This window comes from Saccostrea cucullata, unplaced genomic scaffold (genome assembly GCF_032062105.1).
Source record: "Saccostrea cucullata isolate Sc308-1 unplaced genomic scaffold, CSIRO_AGI_Scuc_v1 ctg1153, whole genome shotgun sequence".
Taxonomy (NCBI): domain Eukaryota; kingdom Metazoa; phylum Mollusca; class Bivalvia; order Ostreida; family Ostreidae; genus Saccostrea; species Saccostrea cuccullata.
In genome coordinates, this window is record NW_026930762.1 from 274,428 (window position 1) to 291,844 (window position 17,417).

Consider the following 17,417-nt stretch of genomic DNA (forward strand, 5'->3'; position numbering starts at 1 on the left):
AAGTAACTTATCGTGGGAAATTCTTCCGGTTCATCTATTTATAAAGTGGATCATGTGACTTTCAAAATGGCGTTGAAGGGGAGTGTGTTTGCGACGAGAGCTCGTGCTGGGTCATCGAAATTGGCCACACAGTACGATGCAGACGGCAATGAAATAGAGGTATCTATAGCCATTGCAGAGATCCATAATTAATGCGTTTTTCCAAACATAAAATGAAATTTTGCAAAAGAAACATAAAAAATAGCATTTGCCATTTGGGCCAAAAGCAGAAAATTTTGGGGTATTTGTTTTACGTCCCTGCGAGAATACTCTCGCTCACATTGAGATACCACCACTTGTTTGTTGAGGAATGCAAATGCAAATAAGGCCTTTGAACCGAGAAGGATTTTTTTTTGTCTCAGCACTAGAGCAAAACATTAATGCTCTAACCACTGCACCACACTTGTGACTAAGTCAGCTGGTAAACATAAGCTTATCCATTACAGTATACTATTGTTTCATTGATAAAGAAATAATTGTGAAATTGTGCATTTTTGGAAGATTAGCACAAAATTTCAAGTTCAATCAAAGGCACTCATCACCACATCTTAATGTAATGCTATATTATAAGGGCTGATACAGTACCAACCCATTGTGGTCCAATTAAAAAAAATGTATTTTCACCGCAATTATCATTCCCTTTTTTAAAAAACTGTTTTGTGAAAGTTGTTTTTTAGTACCGGTAACTGTTGAATTCATCTTTGCAGTTTGATGTGAGGGAAGATGAAGAGCAGAATGTTAAACTGGGACAAACTATTGACTTGTTGTTGGCTGCTGGATACTTCAGGGCCAGAATCAAGGGACTCTCACCATTCGATAAAGTATTCTATTGTACTTCTTATCTTCATATGTATTAGAAACTAAATACAGACTTTTTATAAAGTTAATACAGTGAAACTTGAATATAGTAATCCAGATTTTGTGCATTCTGAAATCTTGTCTTGAATACAAAGTACAAACTTTTAATCTCTGGCAGTAAATTCAATTATTTTAAATGTTGCCTAATTCAGCCAATTTCTATCCAGAATAGACAAGTACTATAATCATTAATGACTCAAAAAGTACTTACTGAAGTTTTCCTATACTAATATGCTTTTGCCTCCACTTCTCAACAGGTGGTAGGAGGAATGACTTGGTGTATCACCACCTGTAATATAGACATTGATGTCGACCTCTTGTTCCAAGAAAATTCAACCATTGGACAAAAAATGCAAGTAATCTATGTATTCAAGCTATTGACTTAATGCCAAGAGTTATTTCTAACCAAGTAGCTAGTTTGCATAAAATCTGCAGCTAAATGTACAATTTGAGGCTTTCAATATAACATGTTTATTATTATAATAGTACTAGTAATAAGAAGTATTTATTTCCTTGTTGCATTTAAATAATTTTTAATGTTAGATGCACATATATACTATATAAATCTTATAAATTGTATTTTTGAATCAATAAAATTAATTTTAGATTACCTTCAGGCTTGTGAATCCTATAAATGAATGCAGTTGACTTGTACATTATATTAATTTTATTTTGATCAGTGCCTTAACAGAGCGAATTGTGGCAGTGCTTCCTAAGATGAAATGTCCACACAGAATTGAGCCCCATCAGATTCAGGGGTTGGATTTCATTCACATCTACCCCGTAGTTCAGGTGAGAATGTATAAAGTGTTAAAGCTTTATGCTAGGAAGAGAGTTGTCTTAACTTCCATATTTTATGTACATAACAATTAACATTTCAGCATTTTGAATTAAGTATTTTAACTGTATTATCAGTATACTCATGTGTATGAATTTACATGTAGTGAAAGCCTACATTTACCAAAGACTTTATTTCCAAGTACATGTTTATTATGTTTCTCAAAATTCAAAATTATATATATAAATCAACACGATGTATAATATGTTATCAAACTTTCCAAAGTACTTTGGTCATCAAATTTTTTTCTAAAGAATTTTATAATAGATTTAGTTACTGTTTGTGTATATGACAGTTCAAAGAAACATTTTGTTTAATATTTAAGCATGCTATTGCATAATGATCTATGATTTCTTTGCTTAAGTGGTTGGTGAAGAAAGCTATTGAGACAAGAGAAGAGATGGGAGATTTTATACGAGCTTTCTCGATTTCTCAGTTCAGCAAAACTCACAAGACTCCGGAGGTTTGACCTTTGTATTTTTTCACACAGATTGTTTATTTATTTTTATGACTAGTTTTTACATGAGGTCATGAGTTGATTATGAAAAGATTACTATAACTTATTGTTAATTGAATGTAGCATATTTATTTTGATCTTTTGATATTGCAAATTTTGGGCTAAAAGTTAAGTCATAGGTCTGGAACATATTTTGATGTGGTCAAAAAATCATAATTTAATTTAGTTGTAATAATTATAAACCTGGAGTATTTAACTGTTATATTTCTTTTGCAGGATGTTGTATTTGAAGAATTAAAAGAAAAGTCTACAGTCTCTCTGGCTGATGTTAAGGTTTGTTTATTGAGTTACAAATGGCCCTTACACCATATTTCTCACTTTTCCCATTCGCCACCCTCTTAATATTCTATGAGCTGTAAAGGTTTTTCTCTGTTAAAATTAAATTTTCAGCATTACTTATTTAACAAAGTCATATTGATTAACCATTACGCAGGATGTTTACAAGCCCCAAAGACGGTACAAAAGACAAAATGTGGATCAACTGAAGGATGAAGAAACTCGTGTTCATTCCACACTACTGGAATATGGAAGGTCTGATAAAGCTGATGTCTTTGAAATTTACAATTTTTAAGAAATGGGTAAAAATTAATAGATTTGTGTTAAATTTAAGGATTCTTTTTTTAGCTCACCTGAGCCGAAGGCTCAAGTGAGCTTTTCTGATCACATTTTGTCCGTCGTCCGTCCGTCTGTCTGTCTGTCCGTCCGCCTGTCTGTCCGTCTGTAAACTTTTCACATTTTCGACTTCTTCTCAAGAACCACTGGGCCAATTTTGACCAAACTTGGTACAAAGCATCCTTGGGTAAAGGGGAATTTAAATTGTTAAAATAAAGGGCCAAGTCCCATTACAAGGGGAGATAATCAAGAAAAGACAAAAATAGGGTTGGGTCATTAAAAAATCTTCTTTTCAAGAACCACTGGGCCAGAAACGCTGAAACTTATATGGAAGCATCCTGGTATAGTGTAGATTCTAAATTGTTCAAATCATGACCCCCAGGGGAAGGGCGGGGCCACAACGGGGAATCAAAGTTTTACATAGAAATATATAGGAAAAATCTTTGAAAATCTTCTTCTCAAGAACCACTGGGCCAGAAAAGCTGAAACTTATGTGGAAGCATCCTGGAGTAGTGTAGATTCTAAATTGTTCAAATCATGACCCCCGGGGGAAGGGCGGGGCCACAATGGGGAATCAAAGTTATACATAGAAATATATAGGAAAAATCTTTGAAAATCTTCTTCTCAAGAACTACTGGGCCAGAAAAGCTGAAACTTATGTGGAAGCATTCTGGGGTAGTGTAGATTCTAAATTGTTCAAATCATGACCCCCGGGGGAAGGGCGGGGCCACATTGGGGAATCAAAGTTTTACATAGATATATATAGGAAAAATCTTTGAAAATCTTCTTCTCAAGAACCGATGGGCCAGAAAAGCTGAAACTTATGTGGAAGCATCTTAGGGTAATGTAGATTTTAAATTGTTCAAATCATGACCTCTGGGGGAAGGGGGGGGGGGGGGGCACAATGGGGAATCAAAGTTTTACATAGAAATATATATGAAAAATTTTAAAAATCTTCTTCTCAAGAACCACTGGGCCAGAAAAGCTGAAACTTATGTGGAAGGATCCTTGGGTAGTGTAGATTTTAAATTGTTCAAATCATGACCCCCGGAGGAAGGGGGGGGCACAATGGGGAATCAAAGTTTTACATAGAAATATATATGAAAAATTTTAAAAATCTTCTTCTCAAGAAACACTGGGCCAGAAAACCTGAAACTTATGTGGAAGCATTCTGGGGTAGTGTTGATTCTAAATTGTTCAAATCATGACCCCCGGGGGAAGGGGGGGGCTACAATGGGGAATCAAAGTTTTACATAGAAATATATTGGAAAAAATCTTTGAAAATCTTCTTCTCAAGAACCACTGGGCCAGAAAAGCTGAAACTTATGTGGAAGCATTCTGGGCTAGTATAGATTCTAAATTGTTCAAATCATGACCCCCGGGGGAAGGGCGGGGTAACAATGGGGAATCAAAGTTTTACATAGAAATATATAGGAAAAATCTTTGAAAATCTTCTTCTCAAAAACCACTGGGCCAGAAAAGCTGAAACTTATGTAGAAGGATCCTTGGGTAGTGTAGATTTCAAAATGTCTAAATTATGATCAGTGGGGTAGGGTGGGGATGCATTATTTATTACAAGGAGGAAATCTGGTAAAGAACAGAATGGTCAAAGCTTCTCAGGTGAGCGATGTGGCCCATGGGCCTCTTGTTTTTATTTCCTCTCAATGAAAAATTCCTCATGTTTATATTCCTAATCTATTTTGCAGGAGATATGGTTTGAGCAAGTCTGACACATCTGAACAGGTAAGCTAACATTTTATTGCACTGTTAGGTGCTGTAATTCACATTGCATACATATGTATTAGGTGTATAAGTTAATTAAAGCTGTAAATTAATTCACCATATGTTATTATCTAAACTGTAAAGTTCATGAAGTTACAAGTACTGTACATGCAATATTATATATTAATTCTGTGATTTATAGTTCTATTAATCAGGCTACTGAATTTTAACCACTGACACTTCTTTTTGGAGAGTGAATTAAGAAATGAAGGGACTATGGTTTAAGAAAGAGTGGGGAGTTTTACTTAGTCTGAAAAAAAAATGGGATACATAAAAAAGTCAGAGAACAAGATAGGAAGAACAGGAGGGAAGTAAGGGAAATGATTGGAAGGAAACAAAAGAAAGAAATGTTGGGTGGGGTTGGGAGAATTAGCATTTCAGGGGAAAAGTTACAATTTGTTACATATTAATGGTATATATTTCAGGATGCTGACAAAAGTGCTAAAAAGAAAGCAGCAGCCAGCAGCTTGGGAGGTCAGAAGGAAATGACCCCAGAGGAACTACAGGCAGAAGAAGAGGTCAGGGTCATCACAGCTTCATCTGGAACACCTTGATCTTTTCACAGAAAAACCCTTTCTGTGAAAGGCTGGAGGTGTTTCAGATAATCACATGCAGTTTAATATACAATCAAGCTTGCTAATTGGATGCTTGTTTTTTTTTCCAAAGCCAATTTTATGGAGAAAGCTTCCAGATAAGAAGTCTGACTGTTCAATTTATTTCAAGTTAACTATAAAAAATAAGAATATTGAGAAGTTTTAAACAAGAAATTCATTGTTCATAGGGATTTCTCATTCAAAATGTGAATTTAGTATTGGCGCATGAAATAAGCAATGAATATTGCATTGAGAATTATTTATCAATTAATTTGATTGTTTATTTATCAATTAAAAAGTGTATTCTTTTTCTGTAGAAGAAAATCCAGAAGCTGATGTCAGGGATGTCTGGATTTCAGGAGGTGAGTTATAGCAGATATTAATTTATTGCACAATATTTTTGCCTCAGAGCAGCATGGAGACTGAGTGTCGCATCTTGAATTTATTGTTTCAAAATGTGAAATGTGGCTGTGAAACTATAGGGAAAGATTCACAATTTACTATTTTATAAATTAAGATACAATTAAAAATCATGTTCACTTGAATAATTCTATTACCCGGTAAGTATGAAATTTGTAAAATTTAATTTTTTTCACAATAAAAATCAAGTACGAAGGAAATTACAGATATTTTAATTTATTTAAAGGATTTGCTACTTCAATGTCAATGAGTATTTTCCCAATTATTTTTCAATTAATCATATTGTAAACACTAAAAAGTGAGTATGGTGGTTATCATATTCTCTCCCCGTAAATTTAAATTATATTGAATTTGAAAAAATAAAATAAGTTTTTATGCCCCCCTTTGAAAAAGATAGGACATATTTCTTTGCTGCTGTTGGTCAATCTGTGTACCAACAGTTTCCCTTCATTTTCTTATCAGAAGTTGCACATACTGAAATGGAATCTCGTATACAGATTCACCATGAGAATCGCTAAATCAACTGTTTTGGCTATGATCAAGCAATTTTTGATAGAGTTATGCCCCTTGGACTAAGAAAAATTCAAATTATTTGGGGGGAGGGGGCTTAAGTGTTTCACAAACATCTTTTGTTTCAAATTGAGTTTCTATTAATCCTACCAATATGAAGTTGGATTAAATAGAGCTGTCATACTCAGAGCTCTTTTTGAAATTTTTACTACTGAGGACAATATTTTCAGATGTTATAATTTTGTTTTTTGCAATATTTTAATCAAGAGAGGAAAAAGACAGGTAATATTGTTGAACACATGTTTTTTTTTTTCACTAGAGAAGCCTGTTCAGCTCAGCGGGTTTCCACAAGCACTCATCTCAAACACTTAATGATTTTGTAGGGTATATTAATGAGCACTTGTGGGTACCTGAGTCAGGTTTGCTATGTTTGAGTTGTCACATTTTTAGTTCAGGTTTTTCCTCCCTCTCTTCGGTCTTGAATGATAATGATTTTCAAAAAGAAGTCTAAATAACGAATGAAATATAAACAATTTTAGTATCTGTTGTGTTGCAAAATTTGACAAGGAATCAAATTAAATTCTGAAATGATATCCCAAGCAGAGTTATCTCTCTTATCCGAGACTTGGTAAACATTTTAAGTTTCTTAGTCATTCCTTTTCCACAATTAATGAAGGTCAGCTTTTGTAGCATTTATTTTTGGTTGACTTTTTAGAATTTTGTGTTTGTTGCACAACACCAAATCTTCACACTTTCTCATTTACTCGAATCTTTAAATTTCAGTTTTGAATTGCTTTGTAATTGTATATGAATTGCATACATTGCACATTTTATGTTGTATCTTAGCGATAGTTTTTGTTTGTTTGTGTTTGTGTTTGATGTTATTGTTGAGCTATATTACATGCATGCAGGATAAACTAACAGCGAGTGCGGTTGGATCTATAGTGGGCATGCAGTCTGAGGAGATCCAACAAATCGCCTCCCACTACGAAGGAAAAGTAAGTCAAACATGCACTATAATCAGATATTTTACTTTAGTTTATGGGAGAATTTCTCTAAATAACAATGTGGTGTTTTACATGTAAAACTCAGGAAAATCTTTCTGACAAGGAAGAGTCAAGAAGAGCAAACTTTGATTTAATACTTAAATTGAAAAAAATATTTTACGTTTTTTTGTGGAATCTCCAATGAAATACATTGCACATACATGTATGTGCTAGAAGGATAATTTGTGAGAGCAGACAAAAAATATCCTTGGACCCAGGTTGCCATGAGCATATATGTATTTAATTAAGAATGCACAACTGATTTTTTTCATTACAGAAATCTGAGATAGAGCAGATAGAAAAATCAGAGAGGGTTGGCGGAACACAGCAGCATAAGAGAATGACTGCTGCCCTGAGTAAACAAATACAACAACGAACAGATAACTTACAGCAGGTAAACACATATAACAGAGAGATAGACAACCTACAACGGGTTAACACAAACAAATGCAACAGCAGACAGACAAATTGCAACAGGTTAACATGTATAAAAACAGGCAATTTATGTTAACAGGCATATAGACAAACTATAAAACATAAACATTTATAAAAACAGACAAGCTAGGTAAAAGATACAACTGACAAAACAAATGACTTCAGATACACAGATAAACATCAAACAAATTGTTACAGATGAACAGATACCAGTACAACAGATAAGCAAACTACAATAGGATTATGCTTGCTATTGTCTTATTTCATCATTGTTTCTTTTTCAAAGGTTCAAGCCAAGCATGATGAACTCCATAAAGTCTACCTCGAAACTCAAGAAAAACTCAAACAGGTAGGGAGTGTTTATATTTAACAAAATTAGATTGAATTCAAACTGGAGAGAGTAAAGCTTGTGTTTAGACATTGTTTTAGTAAGACAGCTGTTAATTTAATCAGTTCCAAAAGTTTAAGGTCTTTCTGTTTGTTCATGTAATCTAATTCTTTCAATCTAATTAAAATTAGATGTTCCGAATCCGCTACCGTTTCTCAAACATCTAACAACATGCCATCCGGGGTCATGCAAGAGCGACCTTTAGATCAGCCAATGAAATGGTTACCACCAAAATCTTGGCTTATAGTTTGGATGGGTTTCTTCTTTTCACTGCCGAAGCTAAACGCCCGAGGAGTTTCGTAGTAAACAAAATATGCAATGCAAAAGCTGTTCTATGTATGAATGTGACATGCGGGATATCTTGTACAGTTTTTGCCTTTTCGTTTGCGTTATTCATGTAAGGATGCCAGACTGGTGGACTATACCTGCTATACATTAAATTTATACCAAAATTACTTTAATTCAACGTAAGATGATATCAAGAATGATGATATGTAGTCATGGAACTAATTGTAGAATTGTTTACCGAAGCTTAAATCTGATTGGCCAAAATTTTTGTGTTTATTCATAATCTAAAGGTCGCTCTGACGTGACCCCGAATGGGATGTTGTTAGATGTTTGAGAAACGGTAGTGGATTCGGAACATCTAATTTTAATTAGATTGTAATTCTTTTAGCTGTATACAGGCCAAAAGAAGTCTTATTTAAAATACACAAAATATCAGTATTGTAACTCTTTAGAGCAAAGATTGACAGAAATTACCTGTAATTTAAAGTTTCCAAATTTATAAAGGAATAAAAATCATTTATGCAAGTAGGAGTTATCTCTCTTATCAGAGAGTGCAGGAACCTTAAAGATTAATATCTTACCTGGCTTGATTATCATCTCAGGTGAGAAATGACAGAAATTACCAGTAATTTAAAGTTTCAAATTTATAAGGGAATAAAAATCATTTATGCAAGTAGGAGTTATCTCTCTTATCAGAGAGTGCAGGAACCTTAAAGATTAATATTTTACCTTGTTTGATTGTTATCTCAGGTGAGAAATCGAAGTGAGAGAATTGATGAGGAGATGGTGAAACTGACCGAGATTGAGACAGAGGACAATCAAGGGTGAGACAAAAGTTTCTCTTTATTCAAGCATTCTGAAACTAGAGTGTAGGATGAAGTATTCAGCAGGCATTTACATGTACTCATATTAGATATGTCATAATAGGATGTAGAGAATAAGAATTCAATTTTGATTTTAAATATTGTACATGTATAATGATGCAACTTACTGTTGAAACAGAAATATGTACCTAATATGTGAAAAAAGATATTGTTTTACTGTATTTGTATTCAAATATAAATTTTAATATGCCATTTTTGGTTTAGATTTTAAAAAAATTTGAATTTAATTTTATATGAAATTTTAAAAATGAATGGGAATGGGTCCTTGTAAGTTTTGTTTTGTTTTCTAGAGTTTTACAGACTCTGCGGTCCTTGGTGGCTATGAATGAAAACTTGAAGAAGCAGGAGCAGGACTTTAAGGCTCACTGTAAGGAAGAGATGTCACGTCTGAAGGCGCAGATAGAGGAACTAAAGGCAGGAACGGAGGAGGAAGACTCGGAAGACAAGGTTAGGGGAGTAGTTACAGTCTGGGATCAGCAGAATATTTTATATTTCCTATCTAGCTTGTAACACAAGATTTGATTGGTTAGCAAACTGGGTGTAAGTTTTTGTACACCCGACTTAAGGTAAATGACATGACATCACTGCAGAGTTTCTTTACCACAAATTGCAGATATTAATACATGTAACATGATTTTTATCCATTTTTCATAATTTTATTTTTAAAAAAACCTATTAGAGTCTAGAAAGAATTTTTTTTTTATGATGCTTCATTCCAATTTTCAGAATTTAATTCATGAATGATTATATTAATTACCAGTAGATATTTTGCATGAAAATTTGATTTAATTTAATACTTAGATCTGACATATTTTTGTGTTTTGACAGACCCGAGCCAGTTTGATTGACAAGCAGTATGAGGCAGACAGAGAGAAACTCCACAAGATAAGACTGCTCCTGGTAAGAAGAAAAAAGACTAAACTGAATCAGTGTCCTATGATGTTCAAATTGTATCATTCTGCAACCATCCTTATTAATCTATTAAAACAACTTTTCGTCACTTTAAATTCCATTATTATGAAACTTTGAATGAAAATCTATTTGGTCAAAATTATTCATTTTACCCCAATATAAAACATTACTTTACTTGTTATCTTCAAAATTTTCGACAATTTTTTCCTCTATCTGTCCATGAAAAAAAACTTACAGCGTACCGGTACTTATCATTTAAAAAAAATTCGCCTAATATGGATTTTGATACGACACATGTAAATTTTGTAATTTAGGCTAGGAAGACTCGGGAGATCGCAGTCCTCCAAAGAAAGATTGATGAAGTGCCATCTAGAGCGGAATTAAGTCAGTACCAGCGACGCTTTATTGAGCTCTACGATCAAGGTAGATATCTCCAGCAGAACTTTGTCAGATCCTACAGCAATTTATTTAAAAAGCTTTATGGTATTAATTAGATTTACAAATCAAGCAGCACTTTGTCAATTCAAACTGCAGTTTATGAAAAAGCTGCATGAATAAGAATGATATGCTGAATGATTAAGATAGTTAATAGAGAGAGAGAAAATGGTCTTTTGTAACATGATTTGTAAATGAATGCATGTTGTTAATGTTACCATTATCAGGGTGTATTCACAGCTTTAGAAAAATTAAAAAAAGATTGTTGATGTTTAAAATGTAGCTGGATAGCCATCAGCCAATCAATTGTCTACAAAAATTCCTCAGTACAATGAATTTGCAAAAAAACCAGACTCCTAACAAGTCTCGGTCGTCCACTCCTGACATTTTCTTTTAAGCATGTGCTATATAATTGACATTTTAAGCTTTAATTAGCAGCTTGCCTTCCATAAAAGAAAAAGGGAATCGATATTTTCTAGATCATTACTGCATTTTTTATCAGTGCATAGGTTCTAGTGTACATGACATATATTATGTTTGTGTACATTTTTGGTGTGAGAGTTATGTGTACTTTCCTCATATAAAGAGCCTTTCTTTGATCAGTAAAAGTTTACATGATAACTCAAACAGATGAATAACTCACACAGATGGTACATGTTTGTTTTTTCCTAGTGGCTGCCACTCACAAAGAAACCAAACAGTTCTATACGCTGTACAATACGCTGGACGACACCAAGCTGTATCTGAACAAAGAGATCAGCCTCCTTAACTCAATCCATGACAACTTCAGGCAGTAAGTACATGTGTACCGACCATAATAACTCAATCCATGACAACTTCAGACAGTAAGTACATGTGTACCGACCATAATAACTCAATCCATGATAACTTCAGGCAGTAAGTACATGTGTACCGACCTTAACAACTCAATCCATGATAACTTCAGGCAGTAAGTACATGTGTACCGACCTTAACAACTCAATCCATGATAACTTTAGGCAGTAAGTACATGTGTATCAAACAAAATAACTCAATCCACAATAACTTCAGGCAGTAAGTACATGTGTACTGACCTACATGTAAATCACCCATAATTTCAGGCAGTAAGTACATATGTACTGACCCAAATAACTCAATCCATGACAACTTCGGGCAGTAAGTACATGTGTACTGACTTAATAACTCAATCCACAATATCTTCAGGCAGTAAGTACATGTGTACTGACCTTAACTCAATCCATGATAGCTTCAGGCAGTAAGTACATGTGTACCAACCTAAATCACTCAATCCATGATAACTTCAGGCAGTAAGTACATGTGTACCGACCTAAATCACTCAATTCATGATAGCTTTAGGCAGTGAGTACATTTTTTGTACAATGTACTAACAGTCTTAAAATCTCATTTCATGAGAACTTCAGGTAGTAAGTACATATGTACTGACTTTAAAAAACTCAATCCACCATAGCTAAGGCATATAGTACTGACCTCATGGTTACATGCCAATTTTCAATATCTGTACATATAATTATTAATAAACAATAAAATAGACCTGAAGAAAGTATCTGTAAATTAATAAAACTCAATATCTAAACTGTGGTTGAATTAGATTTAATATATATATATATATATTTTAAATGTTTTAATCTATAGTGTATATTAAAGAACTCACTTATGAACAGTAGTTTTAGTTGAAAAGACAGTATTAAAGCTGGCATATGTGACAGGAGATGTTTATCTTTCTGTTTTTGTTTTAGAGCCATGGCCAGCCCAGCCTCCAGGGACCAGTTCCTGAAACAGTTTGAGAACATAGTGGAGGGAATCAAACAGAACAAGGCAAAGGTCAGGGGTCAATGTGTAGTTATTCATAGAATGTAGTATTGTATAACTATCCAAAATCAAGGCAAGCAGTGTTTTTAATGATCTCAATTTTAATGGGAGGGCTATAATAGCAATTGTTTATGTAATATGTTTTGGTATGGAAGTACTGTAGTAAAACAATTATGTCAGGAACACCCTGCTTGTAATATTTTGAAGAAAGCAGCTTAAGTATAAAAAAAATAATAAATTTTAAAAAATGACCCTTTTTTGTGCACAATGAATAATCACTTTTCAGAGGGTGGCACTGTAGTTGTCTAGTGGTTCCATCCCTCATTATTTCAGACCAGGAAGCTTCAGACCTGCAGCTAGCATTTCTTAAGTCCATTGGTTGTCGGGAACCTCACCCTGCAAAAAACAAAGGGGTCCTTAACTGAAGTCTTTGGGCAGTCCATTGTGTAACCCTAAATGCCAAGCACTGGCAGTCCAAACCCTTCATTTTAAATACTGTATGCAGAGGAAATTTTATCCCTGTTTTATTTTCACCCGTTTTATTTTGCCCCTTTGCCCTACTCACAGGTGGCCGAATTTAAAACTCGGCAACATTATTTGCAAGCTTGAAAGAGGGAAAATGACACAGGCGCAAAATTAACCCTGAATACAGTGCCCACTCTTCAATTTTTTCTCTGACAGGCAGACTGATTAATAGTTTCTTGTTTTTCTTTGTTTTTGTATAGCTTGAAAAGCGTAAACAGGAAGAGAAGATGAAGAGAGACCAGTTGAATGATCAGTATTTAGACTTGGTGGAAAAACAGCGACTATACTTCAAAACAGTGAAGGACTTTAAGGAGGTACGTCTCAGTAATCAACAGTGTTTACAGTCCCAGCATGAATAATAACAATGTCAAAGTTAGATTACTTTTGGTTTTGAACAGATTTTATTGACAACTTGTCAAAGGGATTGGACACAAGTTCCTAAAACTTACCATATATACTCGCCTATAAGTCGGTCCTCCTATAAGTCGGTCATATTTTTGAAGCTTATGTTAAAAAGATTGATCTTCTAAAATACCAATCTTTTTATATCTCACCTGTAAGTCGGACATAGGGTTTTGGACCAAAGTTTAACTCCCAAAAAGCCGACTTATAGGCGAGTATATACGGTAGATAGTCCTCTCCCATGATTACAAAGCCCCAGCCATTAATTACCAAGGAATTTTCTAGGCCCTACCTTGATCACACTTGCGTGGATGATGCATCTAGGGATGTAAACTACCAGACGTGCTGCAGATGTTGCATCTGACCAACATTTTTAGGTCACCTGAGTAAACTCAGGTGACCTATTGCTATCCGTTTTCGTCCGTCGTCGTGCGTTGTGCGTCGTGCGTTGTGCGTTAACATTTGAACATTTTCAGCTTCTTCTCTGCAACCACTGAACCAATTTCAACCAAATTTGGCATAAAGCATCTATGTGTGAAGGGGAACAAAAATTGTGAAGTTCATGATCCCTGCCCCCCTGGGGCCTGAGGGGTGGGGCCAAAACCATTAAAATTAATGCAATCTTTAAAAATCTTCTTCTTTACTCCTGGACATCAAGCAGTCAAACTGTTTGCATGATTGTAATCAGCAATGAGTCCTCTACCAAAATTGTGAAATTCATGGCCCTGGGGTCAGGGGTTCTAGTGCTAGGGCGGGGCTAAATAATTAGGTAGTGAAAATGCATTATTTCTTTGAAAATCTTCTTCTCTGCTCCTGGGTATTAAATAAATCAACTAAGTACATAGTTATAATGAGCAAGAGTGTCTCTACCAAAATTGTGAATTTTATGGCCCCAGGGTCAGGGGTTCTGGTGTTAGGGCGGGGCTCTATTGATTATATAGTGAAAATACATGAATTCTTTGAAAATCTTCTTCTCTGCCCCTGGGTATCAAATAAACTAACTAAGTACATAGTTATGATGAGCAAGAGTGCCTCTACCAAAATTGTGAATTTTATGGCCCCAGGGTCAGGGGTTCTGGTGTTAGGGCGGGGCTCTATAGATTATATATAGTGAAAATACGTGAATTCTCTGAAAATCTTCTTCTCTGCTCCTGGGTATTTAATAAACTAACTAAGTACATAGTTATGATGAGCAAGAATGCCTCTTCCATAATTGTGTATTTTTTGGCCCCAGGGTCGGGGGTTCTGGTGTTAGGGCGGGGCTCTATAGATTATATAGTGAAAATACATGAATTCTCTGAAAATCTTCTTCTCTGATCCTGGGTATTTAATAAACTAACTAAGTGCATAGTTATGATGAGCAAGAATGCCTCTTCCATAATTGTGTATTTTTTTGGCCCCAGGGTCGGGGTTCTAGTGTTAGGGCGGGGCTCTATTGATTATATAGTGAAAATACATGAATTCTTTGAAAATCTTCAATTCTCCTCCTGGGTATTAAATAAACTTACTAAGTGCATAGTTATGATGAGCAAGAGTGCCTCTACCATAATAATGAATTTTATGGCCCCAGGGTCAGGGGTTAGGGTGGGACTGTATTGATTATATAGTGAAAATATATGAATTCTTTGAAAATCTTCTCCTTTGCTCCTAGGAAATAAATAAACTAACTAAGTACATAGTTATGATGAGCAAGAATGCCTCTTCCATAATTGTGAATTTTATAGCCCCAGGGTCAGGGGTTCTGGTGTTAGGGCGGGGCTCTATTGATTATATAGTGAAAATACATTCAATCTTTAAAAATTTTCTTCTCTGCTCCAGGGTATTAAGCAGATGAACTACAAATAAAGTTATGATGAATATAGGTATGATAGGCAAGGGCCCATATCTTACAAATTGTGAATTTCAAGGCCCCAGGGTCAGGGGTACCATAGAGGGGGGGGCTGTACTTATATACTGAAAATGAATGAATGGTTTGAAATCTGCTCCTTGGTATTAATTAAATAACAAGGCCAAAGGGTCAGGGGTTCATGTATGGTAGGGGCACTACTGATTATTGCTGAATATTACTGATTAGTTGAAATGCATTTTGTGTTCCCTTACCCTGCGTATGGGTATTAAGTAAACAAACTAAGCAACTGCTAAGTGTATTGTTATGATGATCAATGGTGCCTCTTTCAAACTTGTGAATGCCATAGCATCTGGCTTAAAACACGAATCAATTCAATCATTGAAAAGTTGTTGCATAATGCTCAGGTGACCTATAAGGCCCATGGGCCTCTTGTTATTCCCAAGTAACTATAAGCCCTACCTGAACCAAACTTGCATGGATGATGCATCTAGGGATGTAAACTACCAGACTTGTTTTGGATGCTGCATCTAACCTACATTTTTGAGATGTGTTACCCTGTCTAGGTTTTTGGAGCAGGTCCATTCCCAAGGACCTATTTAAACTTCCTACACCAAACATATATGGATGATGCATTGTAAAATCACATACTTTCGTGGGGTCAAATTTTCGAGGTTAAGGAAAAAATATTGTTTTTGGGGATTTGATTTCGTGGTTGGAGAATGTTTAATAAGTACTGCAAATGATATTTTACATTTCGTGGTGGTCATAAATTTGTGGGTCTCTCAATACCTCAAAACCAACAAAAACTCAACCCCCACAAAAATTTGTGATTTCACAGCTGTATTTAAAGATGGACACTACCAAATTTGCTTCAGATGCTAGCGCTAACCTACAATTAGTCCTGCAAAAGACCAAGAACTTCCTCTTTTTTCCGTATAGATGCTATATACCAAAACAGGTTTTAAAAAATACACTGAAAGAAAAACCTAGTGAATTTAACTAGTGTGCCTCGTAAAGTGTTGGTCGTGATTAATAAACTTTTATTTTACTGGTTAAGATAGTGAGTTGTGGAGCGGGGGTCGTATAGATACTTAGATACCTAGTGAAAGTTATATCAATTCTTAATTTACTAATCTTATCTAGTAAATATACCGATATCTGGTAAAACTACTTTTAAGGTAGTGATTGTATGGACAGTAAACTTACTAGTTTTCTTCGTGACTTTAACTAGTTATTTTTTTACAGTGTAAGTTGAAAATGTTTACAGATATTGCATAATGCATAGCATTTAATGAAAAGAAGAAAGCACTGAGTTCTTTGAGTGACCTAAAAAATTAAAAAATTAATCAATTCGTGATGTAAAATACCAATGTATACCAAATTGTACAAATTGTATGTTAACAAGTAAAAGTGTTATTAAATATTTGTTTACTGCATTTTATTGTTTTCCTTAAGTTTTTAAATTAGAACTTTAGACCAGAAAGACTGTTATTTTTAGAGAGAATTGGTTGACTTTTAAATACCAATTTTTTTTTTCAGGAATGTCGAAAGAATGAAATGCTGCTGAGTAAATTAAGGAAGTGATAATGAGATTAGAAGAATACTCACAGGATCAAAATGAACTGTTAAATGTGTTGGTCAGCTTAAAACAATTAAGATTGAATTCCAGCTATAGACTGTATAAAACTTGATATTGACTGATTATTACAATATTTATTCTTGGTGATATAAATGCTTAATGTGCAATTTTATAGAACTTCAGTAAAAGGTACTGAAACACTACAAAATGTTCTTCTTGTAATTAGGCACTAAAATCAGGGTTAGCCCCCCCCCCCTCCCCCCGGAACCCACCCACACCCACACGCACACACCTCAAAAACACACCACTCTTTTCATCAAAAAGAGGAGATAGAGTTTTTTTTTGCATGCCCAATTTTTTTTTATGTAGCTTTTCAATGTCAACAGGTCAAATAATTAATATCCCCGTCCCTCTTTTCTCAGAAAAATGATTCTTGGTGCCTATTTATGCAAATATTTAATATTATATTTATCCTGATACGCTGTGATCCAAAATTCCTCGCTTCTAAAGACAAATGTAATAGAAATTTCGATTTTCTTCTTGTCTATACTATCCATGATCAGTGAAATCTGAGATATACCCGCGTAACACGTTGGAACTTCATTATACCTGTAACTGATTTAAGGAATAACCATCTTCTTATTTCTTATTTGCGACCGCTAATGCTGATACGTA

General features: G+C 34.6%; 1 protein-coding gene across 1 annotated transcript; it reads left to right on the forward strand.

Annotated features, from left to right (window-relative positions):
• The first annotated feature begins 34 nt into the window (after positions 1-34).
• LOC134230019 (coiled-coil domain-containing protein 93-like) lies at positions 35-16,950 on the forward strand. The gene is made up of 21 exons (XM_062711794.1): positions 35-159; positions 747-860; positions 1,155-1,249; positions 1,578-1,689; positions 2,100-2,198; positions 2,469-2,525; positions 2,686-2,783; positions 4,571-4,607; positions 5,072-5,164; positions 5,557-5,601; positions 7,081-7,167; positions 7,493-7,609; positions 7,937-7,999; positions 9,077-9,150; positions 9,501-9,657; positions 10,039-10,110; positions 10,437-10,545; positions 11,230-11,350; positions 12,315-12,399; positions 13,113-13,226; positions 16,703-16,950. Exons 1-21 carry the CDS (start codon positions 67-69, stop codon positions 16,745-16,747), a joined length of 1,887 nt encoding a protein of 628 aa, XP_062567778.1. The 5' UTR covers positions 35-66; the 3' UTR covers positions 16,748-16,950.
• The last annotated feature ends 467 nt before the right edge of the window (positions 16,951-17,417 follow it).

Bases quoted from the DNA above. Each gene is read 5' to 3' on its own strand.
- LOC134230019 (XM_062711794.1), top strand. From the start codon at position 67: ATGGCGTTGAAGGGGAGTGTGTTTGCGACGAGAGCTCGTGCTGGGTCA. The intron at 160-746 runs GTATCTATAGCC...TCATCTTTGCAG, and splicing joins CAGACGGCAATGAAATAGAG to TTTGATGTGAGGGAAGATGA. The intron at 1,250-1,577 runs GCAAGTAATCTA...TATTTTGATCAG, and splicing joins TCAACCATTGGACAAAAAAT to TGCCTTAACAGAGCGAATTG.